The 22,668-nt window shown below is 42.2% G+C and overlaps 1 protein-coding gene across 5 annotated transcripts in view; it reads right to left on the minus strand.

Moving 5' to 3' along the window:
* Positions 1-3,267, minus strand: part of LOC147631940 (ADP/ATP translocase At5g56450-like) — a 42,585-nt gene extending 39,318 nt beyond the window's left edge. The window contains exons 1-2 of one of the 5 annotated variants that reach the window (XM_086808483.1): positions 3,050-3,267; positions 2,191-2,722 (exon numbers count right to left, since the gene is read on the minus strand). In XM_086808483.1, the coding sequence (XP_086664609.1) occupies positions 2,191-2,628 (438 nt within the window). In that variant the 5' untranslated portion in view covers positions 2,629-2,722; positions 3,050-3,267. Of the gene's footprint in view, positions 1-2,190; positions 2,824-3,049 lie in introns of those variants that run through there. The other 4 variants (XM_086808485.1, XM_086808484.1, XM_086808486.1 and 1 more) reach the window with 4 other exon arrangements.
* Between the last annotated feature and the right edge of the window lie 19,401 nt (positions 3,268-22,668).

Raw genomic sequence — 22,668 nt, forward strand, 5'->3', positions numbered from 1 at the left:
CCCCTCGGGCCGGAAGTATCATCACATGAACTCTCAGCTGACTGCGGATAGAGGATATCCGTGAAGCACGAATCGGCATGGTAGGTCTCCTCTGCGGTACACGAGCAAGGTCGGTGCTCAGTGCCTGCCGGACTGCAGGTGAGCGCCAGGGCATTGCCAGTGCCTCCCGGGGAGCTGAGATGAGCGGAGGGGGAGGAGGGGGGGGAGAAGGGGGTGGGGAAGGAGACGCTGAAAATACGGGAGCGGGAACAGGAGGCGAGGGTGGAAGCGAGGCGGGAGGGGGGGACGGGGGTGGGGGGGGTGGGGGTGGGGGTGGGGGGGTGGGGGTGGGGGTGGAGGTGAAGGGAGGGGCGTTGGCATCTCCTGATCCTCAGTCTGTGCTGGGGTCTCCTCCTGGAGCGGAGCAAAGCTGTTCCTCACTGGAACCCAATGATGCTGAGGCTGTGTCTGTTGCTGCATCGGTCTCTGGGCGTGCTGCTGTGGCTGTCTCCCTCTACGGCGCTCCTGTCCAAGCTGCCAATCAAAGGTCTCTGTGGGCTGCGCAGGTGTCCCAGAGGCTGCTTGTTGAGCCGCATTTGTGGACGGGCCATCGGAAGTCTGCTGCTGCGGTGAAGGTCGGGGTCTCCTGCGAGGGCAGGCCTTGGCCAAGTGGCCGACCTGCCTGCATATAAAACACTGGTTCGGAAGCCCCAAAAACTCCACTCTCTGATCGATCCATCCCCCGCCCCCTATCCTAGGTAAGTAACTGAATGACCTTCGGAAGAGAGGAGCTGTCAGGAACCAAAACTCTGACCGAAGGAAGGCCAGTTGCTCTAGCCACCACTGAAGCTGCTGTGGGGCCAGTCTCAAGCACCAAGCCCACCAATGATCCTATCCTGGAAAGGAGCGGAAGGTACTCACGGCGAAGTTCAGGAAAGCAAACTATGACATGGAATAGACGCTCTCCCTCCTCGGCCGCTGCTGGGTCGGAAACCATGTTGCCAATGTCTGAAGAAGGCCCGAGCGCCCCGTATGTCAAGGGGACTCATGGCTAGGACCTGGGCCACACTCTCGGCTGTCTCGAACTAGTAGTGTCCGCGGCCCAATAACTGAACGTCCAGAATCTTGCCCACATCTGCAAGAAGGCAGGCCTGGAGAAGATCCCGGATCTCCCCTCTGCTGGGGCGGGTGCCAACTATACGGCAGATGGTGAAATGTGCCTGGAGGCGTTCCACCTCTGCGGCGAGGCTCGCTTCCTCTTCTGGCGAAAGAGAAAGCCTGATGGACTCAGGGCGGGCGAGGGGGCTACAGAAGAGTCCCTCTGAGGTGAGGCGGGAGGGGCCTCCATCAGAGTCTGAAGCTGAGTCGAGGGCGAAGCGGAGACGGAGGGTCCTGCAAGAACCAAGCTGCACGAAAACGAGGGGAAGCGCGGAGCGGGGAGGAAAAGACCGAAAGCGAGGGGGGGAGGGGCGGATGACAAAGGAGAGAAAGGGGGGGGGGGAGGCGAGGGGCAGCGGGCAGCGGGGAGGGTGCGATAGGGGGCGCGAAAGGACGCGAAAGGGGGGGGGGGGGAGGGGGGAGAAGGGCACGAAAGGGGGGCGGGGGTAGGCAGGCAGGCGGGCGCGAAAGGGGGGCGGGGGGCGTGAAAGGAAGAGGGGGCAGGCGGGCAAGGGTGGGACGCGGAGGGGGGGGGGCGCGAGCAGGCAGGGACGAAGGAGAGGGTGAAGGAGAGGGCGAAGGAGAGGGCGAGGGCGAGGGCGCGGGCGAAGGCAGGCAGGCGGGGGGCGAAGGCGAGGGACGAAGGCGATGGCGATGGCGAGGGCGAAGGCAGGCAGCAAGCTCGGGGGGGGGGGGGGGGGGGGGGGGGGGGGGGGCTTCAGCGAGCCAGTTTTTTCTGTCTCGTATCATTTTATCCCTCGTTTCTTTAGAGAAAAGCTTTATGCATTGTAATACACACATGCACATGCGCACGCACGCACACACAATAAACATGTATACTTTTTCATGTAGAAGGCACGCCACCCTAGGCTCAGAATTCAAATGGATCACACAGAGCCTATGCAGTATGAAAAACCCCAGAACCCTGCAACACATCTAAACAACAGCTCAAACATTCTGGAAAAAGTAAGAGATCATTGATAAAACATAGACAAAGGAGCTAAATGATTAACTACAGGTTAAAAGCCAAACAATTTGATGAGGAAAACTAACCTTGCATGAAAAGTTGAGAGCAACAGAGGGGTAGTATCGCAAGACACTGCTGCCATTACCTCTCCAAAGGGAAATGAGACCCTCTTCTTTTGCAATTCTCACCATACAGTCTAACATTCCATTGTAGCGCTTGTGGTGGCCACCCAGAATGGCCATATTGCTGTCCTGGGTCTGAAGAAGGAGTTTTGTCCTCTCTATGGGTGCAACAATGGTATGGGCAACTCCACCCATCACAGCTCCTGCAGCCAAATCTCTGGAAAAGTTTGTCCATGCTTGTTTTGGCCAGATGGTAGCAGACGAGTGTGTAATGCTTTTGGGCTCTTGCTGGAAGCCCGAATCTTGCAGAGGAGAATACACAGGAGGTGCTGGCATGGGCGTCTGGCCGCTGTCACCACTAGTACTGGGAGGTAAAGATGGATTCCCCCATCCTGCTACCATTAATGAAATCTGCTGCAGAGTGAGAATTAGAGAGCCCAAATTGCCATAAATGCGCACAGAGAAAACTTTAGAATCCAATGACCATAATTGAAAGCTGCTTGAGAGAAGAGAGAATGTATAAAAACCCATATCAAAATCTCTCTCTCTCTCTCTCTCTCTCTCTCTCTCTCTCTCTCTTATAACCCAAATATTCCATAAACGAGGTCTGCTTTAGAAGAAGAAAGAAATGCCAGATCGCGACTCGCTCTCTCTCTCTCTCTCTCTCTCTCTCAAATCTGCTTCAAAAAGATAATGTTAGAACCGGAATCAAGATTTAGGCCATCTCTCTCTCTCTCTCTCTCTCTCAAATCTGCTAATGCTATAACCGAAATCAAGATTTACGCAATCTCTCTCTCTCTCTCTCAGCCAGCAAAACCCTTACCTCACAAAAAAGGAACAGAAACCTGCACCAGATGCGCTGATCGGTGAGAGCGCAAAAAAGGAGAGGTGAAACTCTGCTCAAGCGTTGACAGAAGTTGAGGGGACATGGTTTTCAAAATCCATGGCGATGGTGGTCTCTTTTCAGAAAAAACAAGAGCTTTAGGTCCCCACGCCACGCGCAAAAGCCTTTTCTTTTTGTTTTTTTGGCTTTGGTTACACAGCACACAGCAAGATCAAATTATGGGTAAGACATCTTGTACGAAAGTACATCGTGTCATCTCTACCGTCCACGTCAGCATCCAACACATGGATCACGCTTAATGCCGTCGTTTTAAAGGTGGGTTCAAGCTTCAAAAGACCCTTGGTTTACACATACAATTTTTACACACCTCCGTATGCTTTAAGTTATCCTTCAATGTCCTTAAAAGTTTTTCCTTTTTTAAGTGAGGATACTCAAGGACTTCTTGATCCCGGGAAATGTCCTTAAAAGTTAAAAGGCCCCTATGCAGTATCCCAACAAGAAAGCATCCTGCTCCAAAAGCTAGGGCTCAAGTTCAACACTAATCCACTACTTCATTCTCCTTTCATTATGTGTGGTACATGAAAAAAAAAAAGAGGTTTTAATCCAATCAATTAAGAGAAAGCGTGTAAAAGGGTCCTTAACATGTGCCTCAACATGACCATTCACAAGTGCTTTCAGTATCATAACAACATATTTTGAAACACATTTTCAAAAAAACATTGCAGAAGCCAAAGCCATGATAGAATTATGCCATTGCGCCCACGCTCCAAAGCGATGCCATTATGAAGCAAAGGCATTAAAAGGGGGACCTCCTACACAAGCAAAGTAGAGACAACATAAGTGGAAGAAGAGGTGGCCTCCTCCGTTGAGACAAGCCAATGTTAAGGATGAAGTGTGCTGAGCGGCAACATCTTTTTAAAGCTAGTAATAATGTGAATGTGACTGTGTCCGCCCCTACTCATCCTTCATTTTCTCGACTTTATGGTTCCTCACGTTGGAGCCACAATGTTTCGTGCCGCTACCCTAGGTGACCAAATTGATTGGAAAGATTATAGCCCACTTTTGGTCCCTATTTCAAGGACTATTTGGACCCAAGTTAGCTTTTTTGGAGGCCATACTTCAAAAATTTTGGAGGTTTGTTGCTCTTATCACTCACAAGACATGGTGAGGAGTGGATTCATGGTTCAGTCGAAGCTTTTTTGGTCAATCGTAATGGGATCTAATGGTGGGAAAAATTCAATGTATTTTGTAATTTTTACTTTAGAGAATTTCTAAATTTTATTAAGATATGTATTAATTAGCATTTATTAACTTTGCCTTATGCAAGATATGTGGTTAGGGAATGAGGTGCTTGGAAAGGTTGGTGGTCAACTTGAACCAAATTCCAATCTCGTTTTTTGATGTGTTGAGAAAATGTTTTGAGTGAACACTGTTACATGCTCAATTTTGCACTAATAAACCTATAACTACGCACGATGTGGATCCAGCCAATCCACCAATGTGTCCTTCGTCTCCTCTTTGAATGCTTCCTCTCCTCTTTGAATGCTTCCTCTCCTCTCCTCCCTCATGTGTGACTTTTTTCTACCTTATTATACAAATTGTATTAGCTTAGATAAAGTAACTAAGGTTGTTGTTGTTGTAAGCACTATCATTTACCCATAGGTCCTTATACTATAAGTGGAACCTCAAGCTATTGCAAGAGCTATGAAACGAGTTTTGCCAAAAGAGGGAGAAAAATATGAGGCAAGGTAGTGTGGTGATGGTGGTGGTATCCTCGTGTGAAAAAGATGATACAAAGATGTTCTTGCAGCATAGAAGGCAAAGAAGGAGGGTTATATGGAGTACAATAGGTCTTGTAACACACTTGAGCAAGTAACAGTGCTTAATGGAAGGTCTTATTGATGCACCTAAAAAGCATCATTTAGCATGTCTTGAAGCAAGTTTACAAATGGTGGGCTTTGCTATTACTTTTAGGTTCTCATCTTCAACTACTAGTCTCTTCTTGTTCAAGTCAAGAGCTTAGCTTAGCTTAGCCTTGATGAAGCAAATGGTGGGCTTTGCTATTACTTTTAGGTTCTCAACCACTAGTCTCATCTTGTTCAAGTCAAGAGCTTAGCTTAGCCTTGATGAAGCATATGTCATTGGCTCTTGCCTTAGAACTATTAGCTCATTCGTCATGTCCTCACTCCGTATATGCCTAGATGGAGATAAAAAGAGGTGGTCCTTCTCTCTCACAAAAGGTGGGGAATACATATACAATCAAAACCTATCTAGCATGCAAGCAAGTTTCAATGTCATACAAGCAAGCAAGAAGAGGGAAGAGGAGAGCTCACAAGTAAACTATCAAGGCAACTTATTGAGGTGGCATGGAAAGTCATAGGCAATGTAGAGGCTCTTTATGCTAGGCCTCCACATTGGTTGTGGAATTGCCATGAGGTAGTTGGTAGAAGTGGTTTGCACCCTGTGTGATTGGCAGAATATGTGTCAGGACCACTATAACTATGTGCTCTCTTGAAGATTGTTTCTACATGTGTGGGTGAAACAATAGAGAGGAGATGGTAGGAAACATATGGTAGGAAACATGGGCACTTGAGAGGGTAGTATGAGTCGAAGATCTTCACTTGAGAGGGTAGTATGAGTCGAAGATCTTCACTGACAACCATATTGTATTCAGCTGATTCTCCCAAGATTAATATACATTATTTGAGGGAGGGGCTGGCCATTTGTGTCTTTTATCAATTCAGCAAATTACATCTTATATTATTCTTGTTGTCCATTAAATCTCAGTGTATTTAAGTGTATTGATTAGCATTGTCTCCAACCAAACATTCCACACCAATCGGTAAAATTACATTGGTATCCGTCTTGAGGCCACCAAATTGGGACCTTGTGTTTCGTATGCATATCGATGCATCAAACTTTGCTTATTGAGTGTGTTTTAACACAACCAGGGGAGGATAAATTAGATTACCCAATCTACTTCGTGAGTCAACAGCTCAATGATGCTGGAGATGACTTATACCACAACTAAAAGAGAGGGGCTAGCCATGATGTATGTAGTGAAGAATTATAGACAGTGGCTAATATGTTCATCTTCGTCGATCATCAAACTTTATTGTATCTAGTCAACAATCGAATTACACACTGGAGTGTGACTTTACTAACATAGTAAGGAAAGGATCACATGTACTGGCAGTCTGGCAGACCACATGTCACGGTAAATACCTAACGAGACGAAGCTGCACTGGTGTTGATGATGAATTACCGGATGCGACTCTATTCAAATTAGATCTGGTACCGGAATGAAATGAAGAAATCTCCGAGTATCTTGCCTATGGATTCCCAAAGGACAAGCCATTAAACAAGGATAGGATGCGATCACTTATTAAGTTAGTTGCACCTTATCAATTAATCACTGGTCAATTATATAAGTTAGGCAAAGATCACGTGTTGAGACAATGTGTAAGGGAGGATGAATTTCTGACCATTGTGGAAGGTGCCCATAGCGGAATCACCGGAGAACATTTTGCGGGCAAAGTAACTGCAAGGAAAATTATGCAAGATGGGTTATGGTGGCCAACAATTTTTAGTGATGCCATGGAGTTTTTCAAACACTGTGACGAATGTCAACACTGAGAGAGAGAGAGAGAGAGAGAGAGAGAGAGAGAGAGAGAGAGAGAGAGAGAGAGAGAGATCCGACGCTTATCTTCCATCATCATATGGTACACTTGATTTGTTGTATGCTGGACAATGTCCTGAGGCTTTCGAAATGCTCAATCTAACCAAGGTTGCTGATCCTCCAACTGAGGAATATCACCAAATGGTGTAAGTCTTGCCCTCACCTCCCATAACTGTACATATCTATGTGGAACCCGAAAATATTAACGGATTTTTTGAAAAGACAATAAGCGGCCTCTACATGGCAGCAAAGCATCCATAATTCCCACAAGTCCCTATATCGAGCCATTCTATTGAATTTTGGTTGGATCACTGAGAAGGCTAATAGGGTATGGAACATTAGGAAAAGTAGGGCCTGGTGTAAAGAGAATGTGGGGGAGAGGGAGAGCTTCAAACCCTAGCAAGCAAACACACACAAGAGAGAGCAAGACACAAGAGAGATGGATAGTTGAATTTCCTTCTATCTTCTCCTTCTCTACTCAACCAACATAACATAAAGATAAGAGTACACACTATATGGGTTAGTACTCAACTACTACAACATACAAGGGTCGGTTCATAATGTGAACCCGACTAAATGAGCTGGCGCTATAACTATGCCAGTCTCTAGTAATCCAAAATGGCTCACACAGCCTGTCATCCCACTGGCCTCATATCACCCATAATCTCACCAACCATGCCAGTAGTGTAGATGTGGAAGCTATCACTTAATGTCCACCGTAGCACTAGTTGAGCTCAATATCTCAACACTCCCCCTTGAGCTCAACTCCACACACTGCACTCCAAGTAAGCTCCTAAACCTGTGGAGCTTCTCTGTGCCCAATGCCTTTATGAAGATGTCAGCTGCCTGATCCTTTGTGGTGCTGACATATACCAGATCTACATCTCCTGCTAGAACCTTCTCCCTCACAAAGTGATAATGCAGCTCAATGTGCTTCGTTCTAGCATGATATACTGGGTTACTGGCCAACTGTATGCTGTTCATGTTGTCACAATATATGACAACTGCCCTATCCACGGGCTCTCCCATGTCACCAAGTAGCTTCTGAAACCAAGCTACCTCACACGCTGCCATAGCAGTACCCCGGTACTCGACACAAGGCAACTGTTGGCTGCTTCTTACTGCTCCAACTCATAGCAGCACTCCCAAATGAGAACATAAAACCACTGGTAGATCTCCTGTCTGCAATACTACCAGCCCAATCAGCATCTATGTACCCATGCAACCGTATCTCTCTACCAGTCTCATAGAAAAGTCCATAATCAAATGTGGACTTCATGTACCTGAGGATCCGTCTAGCCGCATCCAAGTGTGGCTTCCTAGGGGCCTCCATAAACTGACTCACAAGTCCAACATCATAGCTCAAGTCTGGCCTTGTAATAGTCATGTAGATCAAACTACCCACTATGCGCCTCTATGTAGTGGAGTCCTCCAAAAGCTCAAATAGGCTTACAGCCTGTCATACCATACTTGGACAATATGTCCAAGCCATACTGCCTCTGCAATAGCAAAATGCCATGAGGTGATCTCACCACCTCTATGCCCAAGAAATACCGTAGCTCACCCAAAACCTTTATCTCAAACTTGTGCTTCAAAAGCATCCCAACATCATGTATGTCTACATCACTATCATCAGTGATGATAATCAAGTCATCCACATAGATGACTAATAGCATGATCCCTCTATCGGTCTTTTTCACATATAGTGAAAAATCTACATTGGATATCTGAAATCCAATGGTAACAAGATACTCCCCGATCTTGTTTGACCATGCTTTGGGTGCCTGCTTCAAGCCATACAAGGCTTTGTGTAACCTACACACAAAATCTGGATGTGTATCACTCTCATCACCTGGTGGCTGCATCATGTATGTAGAATTCTTCTTGTTCAAATCACCATGTAAGAAAACATTCTTTACATCCATTTGATGTAAAAACCAACCCTTCGCTGCAACCATAGCAATGGCAGCTCTCACGGTTGCCATTCTTGCAACCGGGTTGAATGTCTCCTCATAGTCTATGCCATAAGTTTGCGCATAGACCTTGGCAACCAATCTTGCCTTGTACCTACTCATTGAACCATCAGCATTGTGCTTGACTTTATACACCCACTTACATCCAATTTCCTTCTTTTCCTTAGGCAAAGGCACTAACTCCCATGTTGCATTTGCATCCAATGCTGACGTCTCCTCATCCATGGCATCTTCCCATTTCTTATTTCCAATTTCCTGCTCAAAACAAGTGGGCTCAACCTCCTGTATTGCTTTTACCATGTAAGCATAATGATGGGCTGTATATCCATCATATCTCAACCTGTCAACACAGTATCTAACCCTCGTAGACCTGCGTACACTTGGATCACTGCCAGGTGTCCTTAAAATAGCCCTGGCTCTCCTTACACCAGGAGTAACCACATACGAAATGCCAAGCTCCTCATCAAGGCTTTGCTCAGAGCCACTAGAGTCACCATCCACATATGAGTGACATGCTCACATATATCAGGCACAAAAGGTTGATCTACCTTTTTCTTCCCTTTTCGTGATAGCCCTGGTTCTCCTTACACCAGGAGTAGCCACATACGGAATGCCAAGCTCCTCATCAAGGCTTTGCTCAAAGCCACTAGAGTCACCATCCACATATGAGTGACATGCTCACATATATCAGGCACAAAAGGTTGATCTACCTTTTTCTTCCCTTTTCGTGATACATGTGTACCTGCATCATTCCTCAACCTGCCTAACCATAGGCTAACATTGGATCCACTACTCGAGGACTCCCCAAGTCCACTCAGCACCTATGATTGCTGCTCTAATGTGGTGCAACATCAGCTCACATAGGTCGTATATACAAGGGCTACTATTGTGGCAAGTCTCTTCCTTGCGATTAGCTCATTTGGTGGAGAATGACACGGCTATATATTGGATGAGGGTACTCCAAGCTACACCTGTGGTTCGGAGTAATTAGTGAGGAAAAGCTAGTACATCACTTGGTGGCCATGTCCATTTGTAAAGTAATTTTTGGTAATATATCTTCTATTGCAAAGAGAGAGAGAGAGAGAGAGAGAGAGAGAGAGAGAGAGAGATCTACTTACAGGTAGGCAGAGTAACATAGCTCTTAGATGGAGTAGGATAGAGTTAGTGGAGTAGGAGCATTGGAGTCCTGGAGGGTGGACGTGTAGAGGCTGAGGAAGCCACCTTCCTCTCTCACACTCGTGGTCCCAAGGCTGGAAGCTCCCGCACACATCTACGCTAGGTCAATGCTTGATGTCATGCGCTCTAGAACAATGCTTGATGCCATGCAAAGTACAAGAAAATTGTAAAACCTTCGTGCATGCCCTATGCGGTCCTGCTAGCCCGGGCTGGTTGCATGCACGAAGGAGCTCTATTAGCATTAGCAATTAGCAATTAGCTTTACACAGCCGGTTTCGTGCATGCAGGCGAGCCATCATATGTGTGTTTCTGTGCACACACAAGGCATGCAAAAACACATATATGCACACACACATATATGCCAATGTGTTATCTTTCAAAAGTGAAAGCTGCTTTTTTATATTAAAGGTACAAGTTTTTTTAAAAATGTTATAATAATTTGAACAACAAATAGCAATGTGATATTTTAGGTCACACTATGAATTTCTTAGTAACCAATTGTTTTTTTTGTCACTTATTAGAGAGAAGGGAAAAGGTTACTAGTTGATAAAATATGCTTTGCTTTCATATAACCTTCAAATGTTTGTGCGTGCGTGCGTGTGTGTGTGTGTGTGCGTGTGTGTGTGTGTGTGTGTGTGAGAGAGAGAGAGAGAGAGAGAGAGAGAGAGAGAGAGATTACTAATTGATAAAATATATGTTGCTTTTATATAACCTTCAAATGTTTGTGCGCACGCGCATGTGTGAGTATGAGAGAGAGAGAGAGAGAGAGAGAGAGAGAGAGAGAGAGGTTACTAATTGATAAAATATATGTTGCTTTCATATAACCTTCAAATGTTTGTGTGTGTGTGTGTAGAGAGAGAGAGAGAGAGAGAGATTGAAATGTAATATATATTATGCCATATATTTTGTACAATAGGTTTATAAGAATCTAGGTTGCACTCACTTAAGGGGGAGTGAGGAATAGTAAGTGCAACTTCTTTATATTCATGGTTAGGGTTTTCAAGACACTTTTATTATTTTACTTTGATTAAGTATGATGTTGGAGTTAAATTGGTGGATGTTGAAGAATAAAATCCAATAACATTTTGTTTGAACCCTCGACGATTGAAAGTCGAATGCACATTTTTCATCGATTTTTTCTTCATTATGAATAATAGTATATGCATCATTCTATGATAATGGTCTATATGAGAGTGATATGTACATGTAGCACCACATTTTTCTTCATTATAAATAATAGTATATGCGTTATTCTCTGACGATGGTCTACATGGGAGTGACCATGTCACAAAATAAAGCTCAAAAAGCTTTTATTATTAAAAAAAACATGCATGAAGTAAAGAGATGTTCAATTGGTATCATATGTGTACATGTGTAGTGCATGAGTGCATGTAGTACATGTAACACATTGATAACACTTGGATGCACATGCACAATCACATGCTATTTTGAAATGTATTATATATTATGCCACATACATTTGTAGTTTCTCTATATGCCTACCTTGAAGATAAATATAAATATATATGTGTGTGCTCACACACAGACACACACCCGCACTCACACACATGTTGATACATGTAACACATAGATCACATGCTCAATCAAATGGTATGCAGAGTACAAGAAAATTGTAAAACCTTCGTGCATGCCCTATGCGGTCTTGCTGGCCAAGGCCGATTGCATGCATGAAAGAGATCTATTAGCATTAGTAATTAGTAATTAGCTTTACACAGCCGATTTCGTGCATGCACGCGAGCCATCGTATGTGTGTTTGTGTGCACACACAAGGCATGCAAAAACACATATATGCACACACATATATATGCTAATGTGTTATCTTTCAAAAGTGAACGCTATTTTTTAATATTGAAGGTGTAAGTTTTTTTTAAAATAATTTAATAATCTGAATAGCAAATAGCAATGTGAAATTTTAGGTCACACTATGAATTTCTTAGTAACGAATTGTTTTTTCTATCACTTATTAGAGAGAAGGCAAAAGGTTACTAATTGATAAAACATACGTTGCTTTCATATAACCATCAAATGTTTGTGCATGCATGCGCACGTGTGTGTGTGTGTGTGTGTGTGTGAGAGAGAGAGAGAGAGAGAGAGAGAGAGAGAGAGAGAGAGAGAGAGAGATTACTAACCTTCAAATGCTTGTGTGTACACGTGCACGCGTGCATGCGCGTGCGTGTGTGTGTGTGTGTGTGAGAGAGAGAGAGAGAGAGAGAGAGAGAGAGAGAGAGAGAGAGAGATGACTAAAATTGATAAAATATATGTTGCTTTTATATAACCTTCAAATGTTTGTGTGTGTGCGCACTTGTGTGTGTGTGTGTGTGTGTGTGTGTGTGTGAGAGAGAGAGAGAGAGAGAGAGAGAGAGAGAGAGAGAGAGAGAGAGAGAGAGAGAGAGATTGATTACTAATTGATAAAATATATGTTACTTTCATATAACCCTCAAATGTTTTTGTGTGTGTGTGTGTGTGTGTGTGTGTGTGTGTGTGTGTAGAGAGAGATTTTCTGCTTAAATCATATATATAGGCTTAGCCTAGCCCCATAAAATCCCATGGTTCTAGGTGTCTACCCTCCACTAGACCTATGGAGCCAGTATGAACTCATGCACCCATAATTGAAATTTCCACTTTACTCACACACCACTTAAAACAACTTCACACATGCACTCCTTTAAAATTGTCACTTCACTCACTTGAAATAAGTTCACATGTACACTCCTTTGAAAAATTATCCTTTCATAAAAGAAAACATAGTATCATGTAGTTCTTTTCATATCATGTATATTCCATATGTCCACATTTGAACATATTCCAAGATAACACATACAAAAAACATAGCATCATACATTTCTTTTCATATCATGTATATTCCATATGTCCATATCATGTATTCCAAGCTAACACATCATCTCCATAAATACCTCACACCATGAGTATGATCTTCAGACTAGGACGGCATGTGCCAATAGAGAGAGAGAGAGAGAGAGAGAGAGAGAGAGAGAGAGAGAGAGATTGAAATGTAATATATATGATGCCATATATTTTGTACAATAGGTTTATAAGAATCTAGGTTGCGCTTACACTTAAGGGGGACTGAGGAATAGTAAGTGTAACTTCTTTATATTCATGGTTGGTTAGGGTGTTAAAGACACTTATTTTTTACTTTGATTAATTATGATGTTGGAGTTAAATTGGTTGATTTTGAAGAATAAATCCAATAAAAATTTTCGTCGAATTTTTCTTCATTATGAATAATAGTATATACATCATTCTATGATAATGGTCTATATGAGAGTGATATGTACATGTAGTACCACATTTTTCTTCATTATAAATAATAGTATATGGATTATTCTCTGACAAAGGTCTACATGGGAGTGACCATTGTCATAGAATAAAGCTCAAAAAGCTTTTATTTTAATTTTTTTTAAATGCATGAAGTAAAGAGATGCTCAATTGGTATCTTATGTGTACATATGTAGTGCATAAGTGCATGCAGTACATGTACACATGCACAATCACATGATATTTTGAAATGTACTATATATTATGCCATATATATTTGTAGTTTCTCTATACGCCTATCTTGAAGATAAATATATATATATTGTTATGGCTCACCCTAACCCTTCTTGAAACACATCCCAAAAGAGATTGCGCAGTGAACCGCAACTGTCGTGAGGATCTTTTCAATGGCCGAGCTCGTAACCCTTGAGGTCTCCAAGCTCTACAACTCCTTGAGAAGCAATTCCACCGCATCTCCCCGCGAGCGTTGTCACACTGTCGCGTTGCACTATGGGTCCTCGTCCCTCCTCTCACCTCACTTCACTCACACACACTCACTAGCATGCATTAGGGAGAGAGATTAGTAAGAGGATTAGCAAGATCAAGACTCAATTACACAATGGGAGAGTATGTTGTATTATAAGAGAAATTCACTTATATACATGGCCATAAGTGTTCACACTCACTTAAACTATGGCCGGCCGGGAACTTTAGGCTCATAAGAGGCCTAATGCTATTACAATGACTACTCTCATAAGAGGCCTAATGCTATTACAATGACTACTCTCATAATATATCCATGAAGTACATCACTTAGGACTTCATCCTAACTTGCTACCACACGCTCTTGAAGCGGGAATCACCATAAATACCCCGTCACACCATTACGTGTGCCCGCCCAAGTTATAGCTTTGGACACTATTACTTCATATCTTGAATGTATCACCCTTTGGTGTATCTACCGTGACTCCTTGATGTAAGATAATGGAGGTAGCTCTTGTTAATCCTAGAATTGGATTAACATTCCCCCCATCCTGATGGTGATCACGTCGTCTCGTGATTACGTTGAAGAACTTTGTGTAGGGAGAATGAACAAGCTTTGGCGATGGCTTTGATGTTGAATGACGTTCAATGGTCTTTGTTCCTCCGGAAGAAATAAGAAAAGCTAGTTAATGAATGAAGAGGTTAGTGGTGTATTGAATTCCTAACGGGGTGGGGGTTTGGGGTTTTTTTAAAACAAATGATTGCATTTAAAAATATATATATATATTTGTGTGTCTCCTTTTTTTTGGGCTCAATTTATTTTTGGCAATCATCGACAAGGTTATATATGATATTTGTTAGTGGGGACACTAAGAGATGTTAATAATGGGAGAGAAGAGAGAGAAGGATCCGGAGGAACGTAGACTTAATCATCAGAATGAGATGGTGATTCTCAGTTCCTCATTTGATTCATTGAAGCGACATTCATCATTTGAAGTAATTGGCTTGTGATGATGTCACTTTGTGTGGCAGGATTCTTGTGAAATGTTGTTGAGTAGGAACTGATCCTGTCTTTTTTTGTCCATATGCTTTTTATGTTTTTATGTATATTTAAGTGCTCTTATGAAGAAGATTTATATGAATCACAAGAATTGAGTCATATAGACTCTTATTGAACTGCTATGTGTTGAAGTAGCCACTTATTGGTGACGATTGAAAGAATTACGTCGACTTGTGAGGCTAATATAGAGATCTTCACTAGGGATTGAAAATCATTGAGTTGTGAAGATGGTGGCATCGTTTGGAGAGGTTTGTAATTTGAAGGAAAATTCTAGGCGATGGGTTATACCATTGACTAGGCTTTCGCCCACCATGGCCCCCCATCAAGAGATGTACTTGGAAGTTGTCGATGGTGAGGCTTTGGTGTAAATGTTCACCAGTGCATGAGTATGGATATGTACTTATGGAGCAGCTGCTACATTAATTTAGCCAAAAGAAGAGTAAGCAATAAGCTGAACAGATATATAGCGGCTATTGCGTGATATGGCTTAATTCGTGAGATGAGGCTTAAATCGTGAAAGTGAAGGTTCTTAAGCCATGAGATGGAACTCCGTGAATTGTAATTCCGTGAGATGGAATTCCACGAATTTACAGGTTTTGACCTCGAGGGGTTTTTTTAAATTTTATTTTATTGATCATCTAGGTCATGATTTGCAAGCAATAGCTTCTTGTGCGCTCATTTCTCATTTCCAGAGGGGTGACAAAAGCATTGTTATTTTGTTCTTGATGTTCTTCTAAGTCTCCGTATTTGTTCTTGAATTTGTTCTGAAATGATGTCGAGGCAGTAGGGAAGACTTGATTGTTTGCTTGAATAGACAAGCTCTTGTGTTGGTGCCGAATGCACGAGAGTGGTTGAGTGATTTGCTTGATGTTGCTTAGGCCTCCATTCTTGTCGAGTTGTTGGGGTTGAAGTCGGTGGTTGGTGAGGCTTTCTTCAAATTGTTTGCTTTTGGTAACCATATGATGGAATTACCATCATAGTATCCTTGTTGTTGAAGTACATGCATAGGCACCCATCTTTGACGAACACTGTAATTTGGTGGCCGATGTGCTTGGTGTTGAGGCTTTTTTCTTTGTGCAAGCTTGGGGGACTTTGTGATGTGCTTGGGGACCCAATATTTGGTATTTCTTTGGTAGTACCCTTGTGCTTGCAGCAGTGTTTTTGGTACCCACACTTGTTGGATTGGTGGAGTTCTTTGAGGAACTCGCATAGGCTTTTGTGGACGTTGTTGTGGAGTACTCTTCTTCTTCCTTGGCCTTCGAGTGCTACGTTGAGGAAGAGGTTTTGACTGTCGAGGCACCCAAATTTGATTGGCACCTTCATAGTAGCCTTGAGCTACAAGTAGCTACTTCTCCACCCACATTTTGATACTATTAAGATATCGTGATTGTGGTAGTCTTGGTGGAGTTTTCTTTTGGGTTGGTGTGGTAGGTTTGGGACCCTCCTTGACTTTGGTTGGTGCTGAGGCTGCAGGTTTGAGACTCATGGGGGCATTGTTGATGATGATGAGGTTAGAGTCTCTTGTGGAGTGGCTATCGATGTGACGAGGCCTTTAAGCATGTGGTTGTCTCCTTTGATGAGGTTTGTTGATGAAGATGCATAGGATCCGAGGCCTTTCCTTTGAGTTCCCTGTTAGAGATAGATGGTTGGGCTCTAGGAACTTCTTTAGGAATAGCTACTGATGCGAGGTTTTGGCATCGAGAACTTCATATAGGTGTGAGGATGGGGTTGAAGGAGTATATGCTTTATCAAAGTTGATCGTTGACACATATGGTAGGTCCTTGTGTAGAGGGGCTTTTGTGGAAGAGGCTTGTATCCTTTTGCGTTCAACATCATAGATATCCATTAAAGTCGGATCCTCTTCTTGGCAGTATGGTATTGTGAACTTTTTGTCGTTGACCATCATGATGACTCCATCACTAGCAAAGCACAGTGGTGCTTGGGTAGCAACTATCCATTTATGCCCCAAGATCAAATCTACTTCCAACACATACTCAACCACAAAAAACCTGTAAGTGAGGGGGTTAGTTTTAATATACATTGTATGTTCAAAGTACCCCAAACATGGCATGTTCAAGTCTTGTGTACAGTGTATTCCTTCGGGATGTGCCGTGAGTGTTGGTTGACCTAACAAATCCCATAGGTCAAGAGTCATGAGATTGTATTCTCGTGTTGGATAAAGTTGTGCTTGAGCTGTGGTGATTTTATTTGAAATGTCCACTCCAACCAGAATCCTAGGGATCTTTTCTATAAGATATGTTGGAAGTTTTAGATCGTGTAAGGTTTTTCCTCTCGTAGTAGAAATTTTACATTTCTTGCAAGAGTGTTCAAGGTGACTGTTTGCATGGATTCATCTATTGAATACAACGATTCACCTATCCAAGTTCTACCAAGAACGACATCATACTCAAGGGAATCTAGGGTAACATGGAATATAAATTCCATATCCCCATTGATTGTTTGAGTAGTGTATCTAAAGTAACCTGGAACTTCAATGTTTTGTCCATTGGCTCCTCTTGCAAAACTATTGCTTTGCAGGGATGAGTTTAGGTTGTCCCAATGACACCCAAGTGTCTATTGTCATGATGTTATGACTAGCTTGAGGGCTAATCAATGCGCGTTTGCGCTTAACATCATTGCCTGTAGGAAAATCCAACCATACCATCATAGAATCTTCCAAAGGAACGATGGATGTTTCGATTATTGACTCAATTTCAGATCTTGTTTCTGTTTCATATTCCCATTCACTTTCATCCTCTGTTTGAGTCTCAGCTTTTTTCAAGAGTACCCAATGCATACACTAGCACACTTGGCCCTCTGACAATTCTTAATGAGGGCTGTTTGGAAACTTGCAAATCCTCATAGTCCTGTTTTATGTAGTTCATTATGTCCTTGTATAACTCAGGTTGAGCCATTAAAGGTGCAAGTGCCGGTGTGATGCTGGCTTTATGATGTGATGAGAGAAGAGTGAGAGATTGTTTTAATTTGTAAGGGAATTATCAAATTCCTCACGTGCTTTCTCAAGCCTATAGTTCATACAGTCTGTTTCAAATGACTCTTCTCTGTAGAGAGTATGTCTTTCTCTTGAAAGGGGAAGTGGTACTCTTCTAGGCTTTGTATCTTGGTTGCTCTTTTAGGATTGGCATTATGAGGCTCAATCACAACCGGTGACCCTGTAAGACATTCAACCAAGCTAAGCATGCTCTCCTGAGTTTGCTTTTTGCATTCCACATATGTCATGTGATTATCATTATCCATTTGGGGTGGTTGGGTGGGTTCTAGTTTCTTGATTGGTCTATGTGGTGCACTGAGCGAAGAGTAAGAACTTGTTTCATCCTCACTTAGCGATGTACTAGAACTTGTTTCATTCTCTGAATTTCTTTGGTTTGTCAGTTTTTCATTATGTTTATCCATGCGACGAGATCGAATTTTCTTTTGGGTTTTTGTATCATGTGTCGTACATATGGGTGTGGAGGTTTGTGTGGTGGTCTTTGATGTGGATGCTTCTGCATCTCGAATAGCTTTTGGCTCTTTCGTATTCAGTCCCCTTTTGGGTTTATGTCCTGTATAGACTCCTTTTCCTTGTCTTTTAATTCGACCTTGGTTTTTATAGTTTTTTGTCCCTTGTCTTTCTTTGGTTTAGAAGGTTTTGTTTTCTCTTTTAGGTTGTGTTTTAAAGCATGTTCTTCTACCCCATGTTGAGGTGTTGTCTTTTACATTTCTTTTGACTGTTTCTCGTGCCTTGGCTTGTAAGCATGTAAGAACATTCAAGGGTACCGTAGCTAGTTTCTTGTTTTGTACACTTAAGATGTTAAGAGTTGTATTTTGTGAGACAAGTTGCATTGAAGCAACTTGTCCTGGGAAATCTTGGAACATGTGATTAATGCCACATCGTTCACACATTGGTCCACAAGATGTCAGTGACTATGGGCATGGAAGTATTCCAAACTGTGTAGTCTGCCACCTTGTGAGGTCCACGACAATAGAAACACTGAAGTGTCTGATTAACTGCTTCCTGAGCATTTTCAACCCTTTGGACTGCTTCTTTTTGGTGCACGGGAGATGGAGGTTTTGAGTCCATTGTGGATGAAGCGGGATACTTTTTAGTATCATGGTCAAAGGTTTTACAACATATGCAGTATAGAAGGACAGGTGCCTTGTATGCACAATGAGGATTGGGATAGTCGTAGTGATTGCATTCGACACAAGGCATTTCGCTCTTCACTTTTAGAGGCATTAAGGATGTCTGGGTTTGAAGGTTTTCATCCTCTCTTAGAGATGTTTGCTATAAGGTTTTAAGCAAGGCTGCATAAAATTTGGGGAATGTCAATTCCGAGATCGACTTTCTTTTGCCATTGCTTCACTTGGTTTAGATGAGGAACACCTTGTAGCATGATCATCTTCTAGCATGTTGTCATCTAACGTATTGCTTCTTTGCAACATTGATCGAATGTTTTCGGATTGGATACAATGATTAAGTTGTGTAAGCTGTTACTCTTCAAGCCCATCATGAAACATCTCCTCAATTGAACATCGTTTAATTTTTTCCATGACTCACAACGTGAGTCCAAGATCTTTATCCTAAGGATAAAATCTATAATGGATTTATTTGGTTGAGGCTCAATTGAATAGAGTTCTCTTGTTTCACTCCACCAATCACTTTGTCTGGAAAAGCCATGTATAAAGGCTGATTTTAAGGTTTTGAAGTTGGTCTTGATCGTCGGCATCAATGCGATGAACCATCGACTAGCTTTTCCCTCTAAGCATAAGTTCAATGCATGTACCTTAGTCGGGCAGTTGGGATTTCCAAAGGCTTCACATCTCTGTTCAAACATTTGAATGAATTGAACACGGTCTTTTGTTTCATCATATTTGCCCATAATTTTAGAAATTTATACGGCCGTATTTCTGTATGAATAACTGAGGCCATATGTGAGTGCTCTTGTTGGAAGAGACTCAGTGAGTCCTTAGGCCACCCCCCTTCCTAGACTAGTCAGTATGTCCAAGGTGTGGGCATCTAGGAAAGGGTTGGTACTTATAGGACTTGCGGGAATGTTAGGCAAGGGACCAAAGCCCGCCGGTGGGATCAAAGTCATAGGGGGTGTAAAACCTGATGACATGCTTGTTATAGGATGGCCAATGGCATGGGGAGGTGAATTGGTGGCATAGATCTCAATGGCTCGAAGATGACAGCCATTGGGTTTAGTCCTTGTGTGATTCCTGGCACTCCCTCTATCGTGGCCATGTCGGAGTGCCTAAATCCTCCTTAATGAGCAATTACAGTTTTTTTTGGTTTTGTTTTGTTTTGTTTTTTTTAAAGTACTTTTTATACTTTCCCACAGCCCGTTTACAGCCTTAAGAGGCTTGGCGTACTCTTTGTTGGATCAAACGAGTGTCCGTTTGCCCTAATTAGCTTAAGCGCTATACGCTGAACGACCTTAGAGATATTTTTCGGAAAAAGCGTATGCTAGGAACTTCCCAGATGGAAGAGGAGGTCCTAAAACCTATTTTCCATCATTGTCTCAAGACGAAAATATTCCTAAGAATTTTTTCCCTGTTTCGCAGCATGTTTTTGAGGGTGTTCCAAAAGGAATTTTGAAAAACTCTACATGAGAGAGTTGTAGTATTTTTGGAGTACTACAACTTTGTTTCCCCGAGTCATCCGTGATTTTGTCATTTAGATCCTCAAATAGTAGCCTGAATATGGCTCGTTGTCGTTTTCGTGCTAATTTTTATGATTTTTCGTGGTTTTTAGACTGTTTTTACCTCGATTTTTGGGTCAAATTTTGAGGCTGCTAGTCGTCGCAGGCCAAAATGGTTGATTTCGACTTTGGAAGACGGTCCAAAGTCAAAGAGCTCGATGTCAGCTTTCCGATGAGCCCTAGAGCGCCTTCATCAGATACATGGTTTAAGAGATACGAGCCTCCAAACAGGGGTGGTTTCTAGAGTTTTTTTTTGGGCTGATTTTTTTGCTGGAATTATCTCACGGCATGAATTTTTTTGCCGGAATTGTCTTTCACACAGTCGGAAATTGTCTTTCACACGGTCGAAAATTTTCGCTAGAATTGCCTTTCATGGCCGGAATTTTTTCACTGAAATTGTCTTTTACGGCTAGAAATTTTCACTGAATTTGTCTCACATGGCCGGGAATTTTTCGTTGGAATTGTCTTTCATGGCCGGTTTTTTTTCGCTGGAATTGTCTTTCACGGCCGAATTTTTTTTCTCGGAATTGCCTTTCACGGCCGAAAATTTTCACCAGAATTGCCTTTCACGATCGAAAATCTTCGTCGGAATTGCCCACGATCGGAATTTTTCACCGGATTTGCCTTTCATGGCAGAAACTTTTCATCGGAATTGTGTTTCATGGCCGAAATTTTTCGCCGGAATTGTCTTTCACACGGCCGAATTTTTTTTGGCCAGATTTGCCTTTCATGGCCGGAATTTTTCACCGGAATTGCCTTTCACACTCGGATTTTTATTATTATTTTTTTAAAAAATTTAAAATTTTTTAAAAAACTTTTTTTCCTTTTTGGGGGAGAATATTTTTTGAATTTAAAATGAAAGGGATATGAGCATTTTCCCAAAAAGGTAAGTGGATGACTCCTAAAATGGACAAATTGACAACTCATGAGCATCTACTCATTGAATACTCATTAGCCTTAATGAGTTATGTGAAAAAGTGATTAAGAATTAATTTAAAATTAATCTTTTCACTAATCTTTCTCTCTTTTACACTAATCAAAGACTCTAATTAACCATTAATCCCTAATTAATTCACACAATTGAGCACATCATTGGATAGAGCAAGGGAATGCTAATCTTTGTATATCAACAATTGTGTAAATTAATCTAAAATAGGAGATTAATTAGGCTCTTAATTATAGTCTCCTCTTTTAAGAAAAAATTAAGCAAAGAGAGTCGAATTTCTCTAATTGATCAAAAAATTGATGTGATTAGATGTTTTGATGCATCTAGATGCTCTCAAAACACTCAAAAACCCTAACTTCGACTACTCATATGATCCATTTAGACCCCAATCAACACAGTTTCTAAATTTTTGGCCTCTTGAACAAGATTAATCACCCTTAATGACAAAAACTAGTCTATTAAGAGAAATTAGAAAGATTAAGCTACTCCTAATGCTTGCTAACACTTTAATCCAAACAATTTCAACAAAAAACACACAATTAAACTCAAATTAATGATTTTAGATCTATGCTTAAACTAAAGAGAGCTAACATTCACTAAGAATTGCATTCTCTCTTGCATTTTTTGATGTAATGGATGCAAACTAAGCCCAATACAACTATGTGCAAGCCCTAAGAACATGAAAAACCACCAAAACAACAACAAAAACAACAAATTAATCTAAAAATTAAGAAAAAAGCATTCTTTTCAAAAACAAAAAAGAGAGCTATTCTACACCAAATCTCACACAAATCACCATCAAATTCGTATCTGGGAAACCACTAATCAAGATAAAGGGCAATGGGTTATGCATATATCAGAGACAAGATGATGGAAAAAGCCAAGGGATGGCTCCCCGACAGCGGTGCCAAACACCCTAACCCTTCTTGAAACACATCTAAAAAGAGATTACCTGGTGAACCGCAACTGTTGTGAGGATTTTTCCAATGGCCGAGCTCGTAACCCTTGAGGTCTCCAAGCTCTACAACTCCTTGAGAAGCAATTCCACCGTGTCTCCCGTGAGCGTTGTCACACCTCCGTGTTGCACTACGGGTCCTCATCCCTCCTCTCACCTCACTTCACTCACTCACACACACACTCACTAGCATGCATTAGGGAGAGAGATTAGCAAGAGCAAGACTCAATTACACAATGGGAGAGTATGTTGTATTATGAGAGAAATTCACTTATATACATGGCCATAAGTGTTCACACTCACTTAAACTATGGCCGGCCGGGC

This window comes from Cibotium barometz, chromosome 14, assembly GCF_041138505.1.
Source record: "Cibotium barometz isolate CiBa-2024 chromosome 14, ASM4113850v1, whole genome shotgun sequence".
Taxonomy (NCBI): Eukaryota; Viridiplantae; Streptophyta; class Polypodiopsida; order Cyatheales; family Cibotiaceae; genus Cibotium; species Cibotium barometz.